Source organism: Pagrus major, chromosome 3 (genome assembly GCF_040436345.1).
Source record: "Pagrus major chromosome 3, Pma_NU_1.0".
NCBI classification, from domain to species: Eukaryota; Metazoa; Chordata; class Actinopteri; order Spariformes; family Sparidae; genus Pagrus; species Pagrus major.
Genome location: NC_133217.1, coordinates 10,310,086 through 10,328,378, shown reverse-complemented (window position 1 = coordinate 10,328,378; position 18,293 = coordinate 10,310,086). Strand labels below are relative to the sequence as shown.

Genomic DNA, 18,293 nt, shown 5'->3' with positions numbered 1-18,293 from the left:
TTCATTCAGGCTTTCTCTTTCACACCTCCCCTCTCCAGGTTCTCTGTCAATGACCTTGTAGACCAATTCAGTTCTAAAACGACAAATGTCAATTAAGCCATTGCACCCACTAAAGTGAAGGTGGTCTCTGGTAAGAAAAAAATCTCCTTGGAGAGATGCCACTCTGGTCAAAATGGGAAAAAAAGGAATGTCAAAAAACTGAGCGCAGGTGGCAAATAATCACATCTCCAGGTTCATTTTGACATTTATAAAAAGAGACTTATAATTATAGGCAAACTTCCCAATTTTAAATAAAATCATTGAAAAAGCTGTTTTTCAACAGCTGAACACTTACCTAATAATAAATGGCTGTTTTGATGTCTTCCAATCAGGATTTCAACCACATCACAGCACTGAGACCGCTCTTGTCAAGGTCCTCAATGACATTCATTTAAACACAGACAGTGGCAAAATTTCAGTCTTAGTGTTACTGGATCTCAGTGCTGTGTTTGACACGGTCAACCATAATACACTACTGGACCGACTGGAAAACTGGGTGGGACTCTCTGGTACAGCACTAAATTGGTTGAAATCCTATCTAAATGATCAAGACTACTTTGTGTCTATTGGTAATTACACATCTGAGCAGATGAAAATGTGATGCAAAGTAGCCCAGGGCCTCTGCTATTCAACATGTGTATGCTCCCTCTAGCTCAGATAATGGAAAACAACAAAATATGTTACCACAGTTATGCAGATGACACACAAATTTACATATCACCAGGGGACTATAATCCCGTACAAGGGCTGAGTAGATGCATTGAACAAATCAGTGATTGAATGTGTCGGAGTTTTCTTCAGTTAAACAAAGCTAAGACTGAAATAATTGTTTTTGGAGCTAAGGAAGAACGACCAACAGTTTCTGCTCAGCTTCAATCTGTAATGTTGAAAACTACAAAACGAGCCAGAAACCTTGGTGTAATGATGGACTCAGACCTGAATTTCAACAGCCAAGCTCTCACCTCTTTTAAATCAAGGCTGAAGACCTTTCTGTTTGCTGCTGCCTGTTTTTAATGGACAGGCAGCAGCAAACAGAAAGACGCTGTGGCACATCTTAAAGGAAACAACTCTATACGCCGGAAGTAGTTATCAACAAAGACAATGGACCATTTCCCATGGCGCAGTGACAGCCTGGGCCGTATGCCTGAGCTATACTGCTGGACTTGTATCCAGATGTCTTAATGTCTGCACTTGTTTTTAATGTATTTTAATGTAATTGTATTCCCCTGTAAAGCACTTTGAGTTGTTTGTGTCTGAATTGTGCTATACAATTAAACTTGCCTTGCCTTGTGAAGGCATAACATTATAATGATTTAGTGTCTGTATTTTGGATATCTGTATGCAAGTCAGTTTAGCTGTAAAAATAACTTGAGCTATTCCCTCTGATGAAGGCAAACTTTATTAATTTTAAAGGATAAGGCAGATAATGGGCCAAGTAGCAGTCACCACTACAGATACGTCACATTCTTCAATTCCACAATTTTGTGCGACTGATAGACATCGATGCTTTGACAACACAAAAAGATAAAATACACATCACATCATAAAATACACACAAAGAACACAGCTAAGTTCATATTATAAAATGCTGCATACATGACACAACACTATTTTTATAGTTTGGTTCAGAAAACAGTAAAATAAAATAAAGTAAAGTAAATGTATTTCTTTATAAATTGAATCAGTTTGTTGTTCATGTCTGCATTTGTACAGAACTGAACTGTATGTTTTCTTTTATGTGACTGGCTAAACAAATAATATGCAGCTTGGTTTATAACCACTCAAAAGCAAAGTCTCTCCTAAATCATGATGAATGCAGTGGAGGGAAACCCCACATGTCTTACACTGCAGTTCACAACTTGATTTTCAGTATATCTATGCATTTGTAAAAAAAGAACACAAAACAAAAGTTGGTTTGAGAAACTGCCCCTTATTACTGTCACATAGGCACAGATGACACAGTGTTCCCTTCATACTGTATAAAACAGTGGATTTGAGGCCCTTGATGGCCTGGTGCAGCTCCACTTGACTGGAATGGGCCACTCTGGTGTTTGTGTGCTGCAACTCAATCATTGTTGACATTGTTACCAGTACAGATAATGCTATCACCAAATCAATTTAATGGTCAAGAAATGCCAGCTACATAAGATTTATACCTGAGGTTGAAAACTGTAAATGTTGTCTTTGAGCGTAATCTGGGTTTTTGCAGAGTCGTACCATATCAATGCTTTTCTGAGGCAATAGGATAGTATATATGAAAAATGTTCTTGCCTTGTTTATTTATTACTCATGGGCAACTTATATCTTTATTAAGTATTGACAGTAAAGCAATCACAGGAAATGAAGGCCGAGAGAGATGGGGAACAATATGCAAACAAAGGTTCCTGACCCGGTTTTAGAACTTGGGCCTGAGTTCTAGCTTCTTTTTTTAACAATATGACCCTATAATAGCACCAAATGCCTGCTCTCCAGCTCCTCATTGGGCAAATATTATGGTTTCCCTTATTTTAAACTATGATCAACCTTTTCCTAGGTTAAATTAATTTATAATGTTTTGAGATACCCTGGTATAAAAGGGTCACCTTAATATCACAGTAGTGACCAGTTGCTCCACTCAGAAATGTATTTGCAGTTGCAGGTGTGACCAGTTACCTGGAGCAGTTTTTGTATCACTTATAATCTAAAACTACATGGCTTGGTGTGAAATATACAAGATAGGATTGGCCCTACTGACAAAACCACATTCAGCCACACATCTCCATATGTAACCTTTGCGAAGATTGACAAAGAGATCAGCATCATTCAGGACACTAGGTTGGCTGTCCTGCCTCAGTCTTGGGTGCAGGACGGCCCCTCAGCTGAGGTGGAGGGACAAGCCAGCAGCTCTGCAGGACAGCCTCCAGCAGCTGCCACCTTCTCCTCTGCCCGCAGACACAGCTCCTGCAGGAAGTTGGCTGTCTCCATCACAAGGTCACTTTCATCATCTAAAAGCAGAGGAAGAAAAATTATGTCTATTTAACACAATAGGGCACACTAAACTTTTAATAACACAGCAGCCTGACATGCAGCACTGGCTGAAGACTTCACGGTTCTGCTGCTGAACTGCATCACATTTTTAAGTCAAATGAAACAAGATACACACACGAATATGAATCTGAAGTGGATACAAATCTGTGAATAAAACTATTGAAACACATTTAAAGTGGGCTATGAAAATAAACTGTTAGAGTGGTTCTATCAGTGGATGAAATACAATACAGAACTGTTTCATAGTTCCTACAGCAGGACTTCTGTATTCAAGTGTGGATTACCAACATGCCAACTAATGGCTTCAGAGGCCCAAGCAACATAATGTAGGCTATATAGCAACTGAAATGGCAGGTGCCTTATGCAGTAACGACTCCCTAATTTTAATATAATCTTGAGGGTTCCCTTTCAGTCAAATCATACAATAGTATTGGATAGCATTTCCCTGCATGGCCTCACTGAAGACACCTGTATTCACACCATTTTTGTGTCATTGTGTCACAGTCACCCACACAGAGACCATGGTCAACAGCAGCTTTCCAAAAACATATCCACATCTTGTCTAGCCCATGGCAATGTCTGTGAGCTTGCTCCTATTGTACAATTTTTTAAACTGACCCAACTGCAAGCATTTACTGCTGAATTTTCCTTCCCGGTAAACTCCGGCCGCTGGCAGGTAAATACCCTAACAACATAATTTAACATGCGACCGGAGTCAGCAGTGGCATTCATGGTTAAACGAGAAAGCCACTGCTGGCTAGAGATTTCCACTTGGGCAGAGTTTGAAACTAGATTTCAGTCTGCAATTTTCTCGATGTATCATCTATTGAGCAAAAGACAAGATAGAACATTGTTTTTCCTAGTTTCTCCCACTCCTCAGCTGTGGGATAACAAAGTTTAAGTAGGGCAACATTTATGACACAAAGATCTGTTCCTGAATCTTCCAGAACAATCTCATATAGCACAGAGAGCTCATTTTCCTCACCACTCTGTATGGTCTTCTTCATCTTGGTGCTATTTTAGCAGAGGTGGTTTTGTAACCTTTTGAATAGCTTTGAGCCATACTTGATCCTCCTCAAGTGTTTGCTCCCCTCGGTTTTTGTCTTTTTGGTATCTTTTGGATTTTTTCAAGTTCCCTAAAACACACCGTTGTAGATCTGTTACTTGGTTCACTTTCTGATATGGTGGTTCGCCTGTAGTGCAAAACTTGGGACTCAGTTCTGAGTCTACTGGGCCTCAAAGTCCCTTTAAGACGCTGTGGCACATCTTAAAGGAAACAACTCTATACACCGAAAGTAGTTATCGACAAAGACAATGGATCATTTCCCATGGCCCAGTGACAGCCTGGGCCGTATGCCTGAGCTATACTGCTGGATTTGTATCCAGATGTCTTTATCTGAAATGTGCAGGTCCTTGTGGACGCTCTTTTTGATGGTTTCATGGTGGCACCATGGTTGGAGAGATCAACAGGTGCTCCTGACAATGCATCAGATATGGTATTGTACATTTTGATATTTCACTATGACGGTGAACTCTTGCAGTTTCAGTGTCCAACAATTGAGTCGAGTTCTGGGTTTATTGGTTTTGAAGATCCAACTTAAATCTGAGGTGACGAGGAGGCCATTAGATGGAAGTCAATGATATACAATGTTTACTGTCTTCATTGTATTTTATATTGCACACCATATGCAATACTCTGACATCCAAAGTAAAAATAAGAAAATTATTTGAAGTGACGACTGTAAAGAGCTCAACACCCGGCAGGCATCAGATGACTTTAGGTCAGTGTTACAGTCCTAACATCAAACACAAGTTTTCTTTTTAGTAATTATCTTTATTCTTATTATGAATTTGCTTTTTGTGCCTTTATTACGATAGCGATAGCCGGAGATTAGACAGGAATGGGGAGAGTAAGAAAGGGGGGACGGCATTCACGGAATCTAATCCCAGCCACTACTACAGACTCAACATTTTGTGCATGCGGTGTATGCTCTACCAGGAGAACTACCAAGGCTCCCCAAACGTGAGTTCAACACTACAATTAGTCAACAAACTAGATTTTTGTGGTACCCACTCCATTTCCCTTGGACCCACCTAAATGACCACCTTTGGGTCCCAGGGACTCACTCAAAAACCTATCAACATCGTTCCCTTAAGCAAAATATAAAGAAGCTGGCTCATGCAGTCTACCTGACCGGTACTTGAAGGCATCAGGTTGCATACAAAATACAGAGAGAGTATGGGGAACAGGGCACAGGCATCCATTCACAACATTGTGACCTACAAGTGTACAGTACACAACTTGAGAACACAGATAACTGATAAGCACCTTTCAGTTCTTTCAGCCTCGGAGTGTCTTTCTCCAGGTCAGCATCCTGCTCCTGCAGAGACCTGCACATCCTTTTATGGGTGAACCAGTGGAGTTTTTGGCATGTCAAGCTGCAGTAAGTCACCTAAAAGACATAGAAACAAAACATGACCTGGAAGAACATGGGGATTTGATGACGTGATAACAACCATATTTCCTCAAATACAGGCTGGACCCAAATACAGGCCCATTAAAAAATCAAGGGTGGATAAACTCCTGGATTCGGCATCACCGCAGCCAAAACAGACTGCCCTCATTAAAATAAATGCACTGTAACAAATTGCTGTAATTTCTACAGTAAAATTTTACAGTAACTTCTTGTTTTGTCATTTTATAAAGTTTACTTGTATATTACAATGCATCATGGGTCCAAAACAATTACAGTAGCTGACAGAATTTTTCCACAGTAATATACTGTGAAATTACAGGCAAGTTGCACTTGACTGTAAATAATGCAGTAGTACAGGTATTTACTGTTGACATTGAATGCGTTGCACAAGGCCGTTTGAAGAAGCTTGACATGATGGCGGATTGCAGAGGAGCAGCAACATTGTCCTCCACTCGTCACTAATATCTGAGTATACTATCATAAATAGCCTACAAAATTAAAATGTGATTAAACTTGTTAACGTTAGTTTACCTTTTGAACAAGCAATGCGAAGCAGTTTAATGGTCAATCAAAGTAAAAAGGACAGTGGATATAATGTTACAATGCAACCAGACATTGTTTGCTAATGTTATCCTTCCATGTCTGTGTTGTAAAGTTAACATCACTTAGGCATGAAGTAGACACGAGGCGGACAGTCAGACAACTTCAGTGAGCTCCGCCATTGTGAGGCCACGCTACGGAGTCAGGTCTTTGGTGAGAACAATATTGTTTTATCTGTGTGTGACTGACTGTAATAATTAGTCTTCACCATTTTAGCTAACACTAGCGAACTAAAGTCAACTTAGGTGAAGCTAAAGCTAGCTGACTTAACGTGACATGTATTAGCCATATCGCCTGCAGAACAGGGGGACTGCAGACAGCCCACTAATGTTATTCCGAAGTCCCAATAGTTCGAAAAATGGTGTTATTGAACCAAAAGCCCATAACGTAAGTCGGACAGTGCGTTATCCCGAGTTCACACACTCTTCAGGGCCGGTGTTACTACTTTCTAGACTCCATTAACATATTGTTTGATTTAACAGATAATGTTTAAATCACAATAATGTATGACTTTTTACGGCCCCTGAAAAAACCTTTTAATTTCGGCTGATATTTAATTGTAACAGCTCTTCTGTGAACTAGAGACCAACATTAAGCCGGCTCTGTTAGATCAGCCGACATTCTTGATGTCTCTATTTTAATGTTATCGTTAATGTTTGTGAAAACGAGGGGTCCCTTGACCTCTCACCTCAAGATATCTGAATTAAAATGGGCTGTGTATGTAACCTGGAGTCTCCTCTTTACAGACATGCCCACTTTATGATAATCCCATGCAGTTTTTCTCATGCAGTGCACGTGTGTTATTTTCACCTGTTCTTAAAATGGTGTATTTGAATATTTCTGCACACTGGGGTCCTTAAACAATCTTGGATTTGCAGAAATTTGGTCTGGCTGGAAAGCTGAGACTGGATTCAATGAGCCCAATTCATGTGTGATGATGATGTATCGCAGAAAAATGCAGTTCTTGCTAAAATCTGAAAATATCAAACATTTTTGATAACAAATGACAGAACGCATTTTCTATGGTGTTCCTCAAGGTCTTGGTGTCTTAATGTGGTATTTTGGTAGGATTATTGACAATTTTTATCAATTCTTGAGTGGTCAAAAATTGTTAAATTTAATACCAAATCTGTGTAACAAATGGTATCAACCCAAAAATAGCATGTAAACCATTTGTTTATTTATGTTTAGGTGAAGTTCTCACAACTACCGTTTGGATGCTGAGCATCAAGGGTCACGTGGTTGTGCCTCCACATCCCAACTTCGTGGCTGGAATGGCAGTTTTGTTTTCAAGCTACTACAACTTCAATCTGGTGTACCAGGAGCAAGCATCTTGCACACTGGAATTCATTCAAAGGTAACTATGTGCTTGAAGTAGAATACTTGTTGGTCATTATTTTGTAAAGTTTGCCATCATGAGTAACAGAGATTTTATTTTGATTTTATTTTATTTATCATTTGCAAGAACAAATAGACAATCAAGACTTATAATGGAGTGTACTCAAATCCCTTTGACATGATTTTTTTAAGTTTAAAAAAAAAAAATTCACCTAATTGCTTTTTATCCCATTGCAGAACCACTTCCTTGTGTAATAATGGCAGACATTTTGAAAGTAGTTCTGCATTAGGATAAACTGAGCATTTAGGTGAATTAACTGCAAATGAGACTCAGACAAGTTTTAAATAAGTCGCTTTGTTGTGGAAAACAGAGTCATAAGAATAGTTGGCTCGAGTTTATGGTCACAAGGCTGTACGAGTTGCCAACCAGTAGTGATGTAGTTGCATGGTCATAGCCTTGGGCATAGAGTCCTTTAATTGGAGGTCTCCTAACCAGCCCAACAACAACAGCAGCAGCAAAGTGGGAGAATTACCAAAGAACATTTTAAACCACAACAAACATGCCAAAACATGTTTAGTGTTCCACAACAGAATACATATTAAATTAATATTTAGTGATTTTTATTTTACCCGCTTTATGGTGCCCTCAGACCACTCCTTACTTCGGAACAATTTTGTATATGACAGACTGACAGTATTACTATGCACTGGAGCCTCTCGGTGGCCTGCACGGTGAGTCTCCAGTGCGTTTCCTGAATGTTTTTCACAAACAAAATAGTTCCAATGTAAGGAGTGGTTTAAAAGCACTGTGAAGCAGCTAAATACACTCAATTTGGTGTATTCTGTTATGGATACTTACAATGTTATGTTGGTGTGGTTTGTTTGAGGGTATTGTTGTGTTGTTTTCCTGTAAAACAACAATAAATTGCTGTAATTTATGCACAACAAAAACCTGTAAAAGATATTCGGTAATATACTGTAATTATTTTTACAGTTATTAACAGCAATTTTACAAGACTTTTTTGCCAGGTATTTACTGTAAATTCTACAGTCAGTCCGTTACAGTGTGGGAAAACCTGCATTGTCGCCACACCGCCTGATCCAGTGTAAATCCAGCCTTATGGTTATTGCTCCTGATGAGCAGGAGGTGCCCTGCAAGGTAGCCTCTGCCACCAGTCTGACTTATGCTGTAAACAGCTTTGAGTGGTCAGTAAGATACAGTTAATGTAGCCCAATAGTGCCTTCAGCCACCACTACAGATGTCCCCCTATGCCATAACTGTTCTTACTAAGCCCTTCTCCGCCATCCCTGCTATCTGCGTCCTCCTAGTTTCACCCAGAGGAAAAACAGGTGGATTACCAAGGTGACTACCAACACCTGTGGTTCCCTCCGGGGGAAGAGGGCCATCCTAACACGGACATTTTTTGTTATCCTGGACCCTAACAGTCCATGAACTGCTGCTGGATACCCATTTTGTGTCCTCAGTGGTCACAAATGTTGTATCTAATGATTGATCGTTGACAATTGACACATTATAAGATCTGTGCATACGTTTGATTCATGCATGAGGGCTATTGTGGGCTAATTCAACACAGAAAGCGTGTGTGTGTGTGTGTGTGTGTAAAATCTTTGGAGAATAAACAACTGTAATTACAAGGATAAAGGTGTGACTCATTGGATGCTTAAGCGAAATAGACACGTGCATATCCTGTACTTTTGAACCACAAGGAGCAAAATACATCGAAAAGGAAAAGATTACTCTCACAATCTGGGTAATGGTAAGGTGTCCACTGACTTTGGGCCACATATTATGTATGTTAACAAACCAGCCAAACTGTAATTTGTGTTAACATACAAGTGCCACATGATGGCAGTAACTTTTTCCACAATAAAAGTCTTTTTTAGAAAGGATGGGATTCGGCAATGATATACTAGGGGGCTCTCAATCTAAAATGGATACAGGAAGTGTTTAAAAATTGAACAGGGCAAATAGGAGTGGATCAGAAAACAAGAAGGCTTAGTACTAAAATATGACTGAATATACTTATCAAACTGAGGGAATTAAATATAAAGGCCCATATCAAATATAAGCCTGCTTCAAATCATTGCCCTGATCGCAATTTGAGGAAATCCAGTACAATACAGATTGCAGCTCTTAACAGACTTTGACTTACTGCTTTACAAAGGGAGCACCTCTTGTCTGCTCCCTTCTCCCCACATGCAGCACAGTAATCAGCATCTACAAACGCCATCTGACCTGTCAGGGCCTGGGTCAACACGGAGAACGCTGTTGGGTCATTGCCCTGGAAACAAGATGCAATGGTCTATTAAGGTAAAATTTACAACAGTGATTAAAAAAATAATGATTTCTCTGCAACCTATAGTATAACACCCGCTATCATCACCTGCTAATGACTGTTCTAACAATATTCCTCCTCATTGATTATTGAGGCCTTTTGCTAAAAGTTATATTTTATGTACAACTAAACTTCAATCCTCTGATATCTTCTTCACTTACAATCTCTACTGGTGCAATGCTCCTCACCAGCTGCTGAAGGAGTGTGGCCTCACAGTAAGGAAACTTCCTGATGCAGTCCCGGATGAACTTCTCCTGGTACTGTGGGAAGCCATCACTGTCTCTCCCCCTCAACAAGCTAGAACGCAGCACCATTAAAGCAGGTCAAGGACAACAGATAAATTAAATGGCACTTGTTATGACTGAATAATAATATTTTTATTCTCTCTCTTTTTTTTTATTGGTTTTCCCAATAATACAATAATATTTGTTGTACATATCTATGGCCCAAAGAGGGTGAACTTACTAATCAACCCGGTGGCTACTTGACCTATTGATCTATAGGTCATTATAGATCAAAATAAACTGATCTATTAAGCATGGACTGAGGTGGAAGTCAAAGGTACATGTCAGTGTTCTAAAAATGATGGGATGTTAGATCCGTAGATCTGTGGACCTTAATGAATTAAATCCTTAATCACACCAAAATTGTGACAAGAATTAGTTATTTCCTAACTGTTTTGTGGTGTTAATTGATTATGTCTATATTGGGGTTTTTCTTGTGGTTGGTCAGTAAAACAAGCTAATACAGCTGATTGTGAGCTCTAGTATCCCTGGCAAACACACTAACCTCTTCAGCTGTTGCAGCTACAGTGTCCTTTGGCACTAACTAGCCCAGCAGTAGGGCAGCCCTGTGGGCAACCGGGCTGTTCAGCCCAGAGACATGGGGGAGCAAAGAGCTGCTCCAGAGGATGACTGACCCTGAGAGGAGGAGCTGTAGACCCGGATGGATACTGAAGAGGTCAGTGTGTTTTCTGGGTAAACTACAGCTCATAAACCACCATATCAGAAACAAGAAAAACAGATATAACCATGCAACAATATAAATTAACAGGTTGAGTCAAGCTTGGCGAACGCAACCAACAAAGGCACCCAATTGAAGGCAGAGTAGGGCGGGTCTTGCAACTTTTTAACTTTTAATCGTTTTATTACACAGTATTTTAGTGGCTCATAAGATAAGAAGTGGGCCTTTGATAACAATCCACATATTAATCTATTCACTACAATGACTTGATGCCATCAGCTGTATACGTTGTAACCAACTGTAAAATGAGTGCTGTAAGTATTGCTGGTATATTCAAGGGACAAACCCATTCCAAGTCTTACCTCTTGACAAGTGCGTCCAACTTGTCATCTCGTTTCTGGAGGAAGGCCAGGCATTTCTGCAGCACACAGCTTATGTAGTGCATCTTCATGGCCAGAACCTCGTTCATGTCTTGTTGCTTCACGCACTGCTCACAGAGCAGATCCATCACCTGGTAACACTTTTCCAGAGCTGCCACATTGACCAGCACAGGGTTCTCCTTCACTAGCATGACTATCTGACAGATTGGAGACTTGGTTAGACAAACATTTCTGAGCAGAGCTGTTCTGAGGGCAGATATACATATACATATATCTTTGACTGAGACAGAGCATCAAGTCAAGTAAAGCTTATTTATATAGTGCCAGTTCACAAAAAGTTATCTCAAGCCACTTTTCAATTGTAGCAGGTTTAAACCATACTCCTTAATTAACCCCATGCTGATTAAATTCAAGGCAAGTTTCGTAGTCTACAAAACATTTCCGGGGCTTCACAGTAAAACAGCATTGCAGTATTCTCCATTCTCCACAACTGAAGTAGCTGGAGACTTGTTTTAAAACATAAACAAATGAACTGAGAAAAAAACATCAAATGGCTCCAAACAGCTCGTTCAGCATTTCTGGAAGCCCTAAGATCCTGAATTGATTTGAACAGACATTATTTACACCCTCAACGCGTAGTCGAGTTTGTGCACCCAGTACAGACCCACTTTAAGTTATTAAAGCCTGAATTTAGTTCTATTTAGTTAACCTCATTTATGAATCAAAAACTTGCATATTTTGTAACCTGTTTTTAAGCTCTTTTGGGTGTTTAAAACCCTCCTCTTGAATCGCCGCCTGTGACTCCTTATGCCTGCCACCTTGGTCCCTCACAAACCCTCAGAACTACACAACATTTTTAGCCTCACAAAACAAAACAATCTCAAACTCTTTGAAAATCCTCTTCGATTAGCTGGAAAATGCATTGTCACAGCTGAAAACACATTGTGTTTCTGACTTTATAGAGATATGTGGTTCTCACAGGATAGTGATGCAACAAACATAATGATCTCAAAGATTATGATGCATTGCTGTTGATTAAACTGGCCAACATTAGCTATATAAAATGAGCTCAACCTTTAACATCTCCAGCAGGAATATTAATCCACAAACTTTAAATATAAAAACACAGCGAACATTTTTACTGCAACTTAACATGGTCAAAGTATGTAAAAACAGAATTGTCCCCGTTTTTCATTTAATAGATAATGACACTGAATATTTTAATGATATATTGTCTACCAAACTGGAAATGTCCCCGGATTTTATTTCAGAAATCTGGTCACCTTATAATAGCTACTTAAGCAGCACTGCTGAAGCATCTACAGCACCTTCAAATGTTAGCAGCAAAGAGCGCAAAACAGTAAGTTGAATAGCGTTGGCCTATACTACTGTATTTTAAAATCGGTCACAAAATGACATGCTCATGAGCCTGTGACTAAGTGGGCACGCTTTAGCTCAGAAGCAGCCCTCACCTTGACCGGATTCAGGTTGGTGGTCATGATGATCTTATGCAGGGGTCCTGCGAGCCTGGGGGGCAGCTTGGGCTCCCTCTCCAGTCCCTGTGGTCTGGTATAGTACTCCAGCTTTGCCCGCGAGAAGAAGTTGTTGATCACTGTAACACAGTCATGCTGGCCTGAAAGGAGAATGTACGGGTTAAGATGTAGCGCCTGCACTAATTAACTAGCAGTCTTTGCCTGTCTCACCTACAAAAGCTGCCATCTGAGCAGCAGTGCGACCCACAGAATTCACCATGTCTGTCTCTGCTCCTGCATCAAGCATCATAGAGGTGATGTCTGTCTTTCCTGCAGGACGAGGAAACACTGGTTTGATATTTAGAGACACAACACTACAATGTACCAACAATGTCTAACAATATCTAACCTAAAATGATTTAATAGATTAATTCATAAAAAAAATAAATCGAGCCTTACAAAAGATGCAGCAAAACTGAGTGACACACATAGTTTTACCTGACAAGCCAGCAAACATGAGAGCAGTGTATCCATATTCATGTTGGTTGCAATTAACATCAGCCCCGTGCTGCAGCAGCAGACGACACATGTCTGCCTTGCCCTTATAGGCTGCATGCATCAGTGGAGTCATACCATTCTTAAGAGATAAAGTAGAGGGGGGTGGGGGGGTACATTTGGAGTTAGTATATATATATATATGTATATATAGATTCCTAGTTAGCCGCACCTGTTTACATTGATGCTACATGAAGTGATACCATAAGATGTGCATTATATCCAGGATGGTACATTATGCTGTGACGCTCAAAAAAATGTTTTCTTTACAGGTGCTTCTTTCACAGTGTAAGCTTATGGAAAAAAATCTTTTTGGGCCCCACTGCATCACCTGGCGTTGTAATTACACAGTTTGGCCACTACGGAATTTGGCTTCAAAGTCTGGCGCTCTTCCTGGGGGCTTGCTTTATCTGCTTTATGTATTTAAACGGAACTTTTTTGGCATGTGCAAAGTGGTCCCACCTGCTGTTAAGTGTCTAATCTGCTGGATATATAACCAAAGAAGAATAGTAAGAAGTTGTTTTTCCAACTTTAAACAAAAAATTCAATTAATTCAAGATGGACCCACATGGTGTCCTAGGAACAGTATTTGTGTTTCTGGTTCGGTGGATTCCAGCTGAATAATCCTTAAACCTTTTTTCCTATTTCTCCTAAAATCAAAGATTTACATCGCCCCTCTTCATCTGATTGAAAATTCATTCAGATCAAGATGGACTGGGTCAGTCTCTTCTGATTGAGGTAGTTACAATTTTATACCTTTTGGGCGTTTATTCTGATGAAAAATAAGCGTCTATGTAAATGTAGCTAATGTCTCATATGTTAGAAAAGTGGTCTGCAAAGTGCCTATAGCTGTCATATACTTGTAGTGGAATAAAAAATATATAATGTTTTCCTCTGAATATAGTGTACAGGAAATGAAATATGAAATATGAGTTTAAAATTAAAATCAATAGTTATATTATGACAGACTGTGTACCTGACACTGTATCAGTGGTTGCCTGTGTTCATCTGTCCACACATTCTGCACTGTAACTACTGCTGGTGAGCCCCAATAATTTCAGAAGCATCCAATAAAAAGTGAACAGTATGATGAATCCTGATTTCAGAAATCCTTTTTTTCTAAAGTCTGGGTTTTCAACACGGATCACAGTTACTGCAGGGAGCAGTGGGTAAGCTTTTGTTTTTTCAAACATTTAAATGTAACTGAAATTTCACTTTAACAAGAATATAATGTACTAGTACCAAATAGAAATTGTAAAAAATGTTTTTAAAAACGATAAATAATAATAACAACAACATTTAATTAGCCCAACACTGATGCTCTACCCATGAATCCCCCTGCCTCATGTGAGCAAGCTAACCTAATATCTAATATTTATCCCAAGATATTCTTGTGAGCCACAATGGATCATTTGTCACTTATCAAGCAATAAACTCCACCTCAGAAACCACTGGGGAAACTGTTCATGTGCCTAACATGCACACAATGCTTTATGTATCACACCCAAAAAAGACACTACTGATATCATGAATCCTAACTTGCAGCAGAAAATGTAGTCAGTATGTGTGAAAACAACAATTTGGTGCTTGGCCTCTGTAAATGATGGGAATTCCATCATTTTCATCATCATTGAAAATAATGATGAATGAAAATAAAATAAGAGGCAAAATTAGGTGAGGTCCCATATTATAGTTTTTATACAAATGTTCTGTGAGGCTGTACAACATTTTGTAATAATTTGAATTCAATTATTTTATTTGATTAGCATTTACTTGAACCTGATTCAGGGCAACAGCAGCTTTGCTGTCCTGCAGGCAAATGAGCAAACTTTGGATTTAATTATTAATTTGTGAATGTCCTTATATGCCTTACGTCACACACATAAGACCTTTTGTTGTGGGTAGAGGTGACTGTGTGGGCAGTGATGTGAAGCTCTTTAACCACACCTGATTCTGACAGACAGGCAGTCTGAAGGACTCTGTGAGCTACATGTAGTGGCATGATGCTATTATCAAACACCTTTGAGGGTTGCTACTGCCTCTCAAGAGTCTTTTCCATATGTCTCCATCACAATGGATAACATATGTTTCAGTGACATAACTGTTGCATTGTGGGTAGAGAAAATGCTCAGTTGGGGGGTGGGGGGGTGGGTCGAGTCATCTTCATGAAACAATGTGAGCCCTCCTGTAATTTTGTATCACTCTGAGCACCACAAACCAATACAATATTTCAAAAGGGTCATAGCAGAGTTTTCTCAACTTTGGGTTTGGGCTCACATCATAAGCAAACAAGACTCATATATTTATAGTGTATATGTTTGCTCAAAAAAAGGCTCTTCATTATCTTCATATTGAAGATCATGGTCTTGGCAGGTGGACACTTGTTGGAGGTGAGGAGTTTAGGATGTAAAATAGGGTCACAGTTTGGAAAGATTTGACAACCTGTATTTTTAGGGATACATATGAGCTCATCTCACTGTTTGAATGGACTTTCCCTTTAAACCTGGAGATCAGTTTAAATATTAAAAAATAGGAGTTTGACAAAACTGAAAAAATCTTACTCCACTTACTATTGTTTTTGAATTTTGAAAACTCCAGAGAAAGCTACTGAGATTTTTTTGACCAACAGAAATTACTGATTATAGAATACTAAAACTGCATCAAAACTGAGTCAAGCTATTTTTTTCTTTAATTTCCATACCTCGTCCAAACAGTCAACTCGTACTTCTTTGCTTGCAAGCAGCTGGGCAGCCTCCTGTACATCACCTGCAGAAAAAAGTATCACTGTAAAATGTAGCTGATGGAGACCATAGAGGCAATATATAGGCAACAATAGAGGAGAGACTTAAATGCATCTATGACTTTTGTAAAGTTCAAGTCCTGGCTGGAGTTGTGATGGAGTACACCTTATTCTGATTATAAGGTTTTGGGTAAAGGTTTTATTTTATGGGGCTGCCATCCTGGTAATTTCCTAAAATGTTTCCTGCCAAAAAAAAACAAACACCAAAAACCAAAAACACACAAACCAACAACAGAATAGTGCATAAGAAAACAGGCAATTCTAAGTGGGAAGATGTGTGAATTTATATAATCCCACCCTGTGTCCATTAATCTTTAGCTAATAATTCAGCATAGGCTATATACATATATATATATATATATATATATATATATATATATATATATATATATATATATATATATATATATATATACATATACATACATACCTGCATTCCTTTCAGGATAAATTCATAAATAAATTCATAAATAAATGAACAACCAATACAATAACCATCATAATCACCTAGTGAGTTTTAAAGCCCTGTACCTTTTTTTCTTTTTTTAAAAAAAAGAAAAATTTAAACCGGTTTGTGTTTTGACATTGCTTTAACTCCGCATTCAAACTGTTCCTCAATTTTACACCAAAAATTGATACAGAAAAGCTTTTGAGTGTTGTGCGTACAGCCAGAATTTTTTATTATTATTAATTATTATTATTATTATTATTATTATTATTATTATTATTATTATTATAGGAAACTAAGGTTTTATTAAACCTTAATAAATAATCATTCATCAGTCATTTAATCTTGGAAATCTTATTCTTAATGGTTAATTTTATGCTGCATGTTCATCTGACCTGCTGTGAATACTGTCTAGGTTATACTGAAATTAATTAGCTGGATTAATTGAACACAGTGTATTTGACCTTTAAGTGAGGCTAAATTACAAAGTTGTGTTCACTATACTTTTTAGGAATTATTTACAAATAACACTATATACCATGATTTTATCTCTAAAATGTGGCTAAAAGTGGCTTCCAAATGCACACAGTGATATCACTAAAACCACATGGTAAATATTGATTTGAATACAGTGCAATGTCATGGTTTGGATCATATTTAGTGCCACAAAATTATCTTAAGTGCCTAAATATTTACATAGTATTGTAAATGGAATACAATGTATAAATACATGTTTGTTATTAACAAAGATTTCACAATAAAAAAATCTATACTTGGGGGAAAAAATATATGTGTGCGTGAGTGAAGAAAGCTGAAAGTATCACCTTATAGGCCTTTTACTCACCAGCAGCAATAACTTGCAGGATCCGTCTCTCAGATGCTGACAGATCTCCTCTCTGAGGTGCAGCCATCCTGTCTGATCTGCTCTAAATGAGCTGGGTGGTTCTCTGCTGCTGGGTCCAGTTAACAGTCACAGTGTACAGGTGGACTGATGAACTACAGGACACAACTGAGCCATCACTGGAACATACCACTATACCAGACACGGAGGGAGACACATGTTGTCTGCTTAGTAAAACTCAGTCACTTCATTCAATTCAAACACAAAATTAGAATACCCTTCTCTGACTAGTCACTCTGACAACTGTGTTAAATCCTTAATGAAGTCCAGACTCCCCTGCAGTAAAGTGTCAGGTCCGCCCTGGCCGCTGTACAGCACACTGACGCTCCTCAGCGTGGAGCAGTTCGGAAAGGGAGTCACGTTCCTCTGGACACATAAACTAGGCTTCTTCAACTGACAGGTGAGACACCCTGCATATTAACTGCACTGATACTGCTGACCTCTGTTATACATGTTCTAACCGCTGCTACATTTACGGTGTGAGTCTGTGCTTAAAGGTGCCGAGACGCAGCAACACTTGGTTACAGCACCTGACCTGATCTCACTGTGTGGTTTGTATGTAGTCTAAATTCAGGACAGACTGGCAGACTGCTTGTGGGCTCAACTTTACATAAATGATATTGATTGCTACTGTAACAAATCAGCTTCTCTGCTTCAGTACAGTTTTGAGGTATTTTACTTCAGAATGTCAATTTTATACCTCTGCTCCACTACAGAGGCATTACATTTACTGTACTGTATATAAGTACTAGTAACATTGTATATTAAGATTTAACATTTAAAATATAGAGCTTATAAAACATAGTGCCTCATTATACATTAAAGTGGCACTACTGTATGTAGTTTTGTAGAAGAAATTCAAACTCAGAATTTTAATATTTACAATATTAATTAAGGTAATGATACAATCTTTTTCCATAAGTGAATAAACAAGCT

General features: G+C 38.7%; 1 protein-coding gene across 1 annotated transcript; it reads right to left on the bottom strand.

Annotated features, from left to right (window-relative positions):
• Positions 1–2,868: 2,868 nt before the first annotated feature.
• On the bottom strand, positions 2,869–17,367 carry LOC140993363 (ankyrin repeat and MYND domain-containing protein 2-like). Its single transcript, XM_073462783.1, has 10 exons — positions 17,301–17,367; positions 15,910–15,974; positions 13,152–13,290; positions 12,885–12,983; positions 12,654–12,814; positions 11,164–11,378; positions 10,000–10,135; positions 9,656–9,784; positions 5,396–5,519; positions 2,869–3,023 (listed from the first exon to the last, which is right to left on the bottom strand). The coding sequence occupies exons 1-10, from the start codon at positions 17,365–17,367 to the stop codon at positions 2,869–2,871; spliced, it is 1,290 nt and encodes a 429-aa protein (XP_073318884.1).
• Between the last annotated feature and the right edge of the window lie 926 nt (positions 17,368–18,293).

Coding starts and splice junctions, on each gene's coding strand:
- LOC140993363 (XM_073462783.1), bottom strand. CDS start 17,367: ATGGCTGCACCTCAGAGAGGAGATCTGTCAGCATCTGAGAGACGGATC. Junction 15,975..17,300: donor CCTGCAAGTTATTGCTGCTG/GTGAGTAAAAGG, acceptor TTTTTTCTGCAG/GTGATGTACAGGAGGCTGCC. Junction 10,136..11,163: donor TTGGACGCACTTGTCAAGAG/GTAAGACTTGGA, acceptor GCTGCGTTCTAG/CTTGTTGAGGGGGAGAGACA.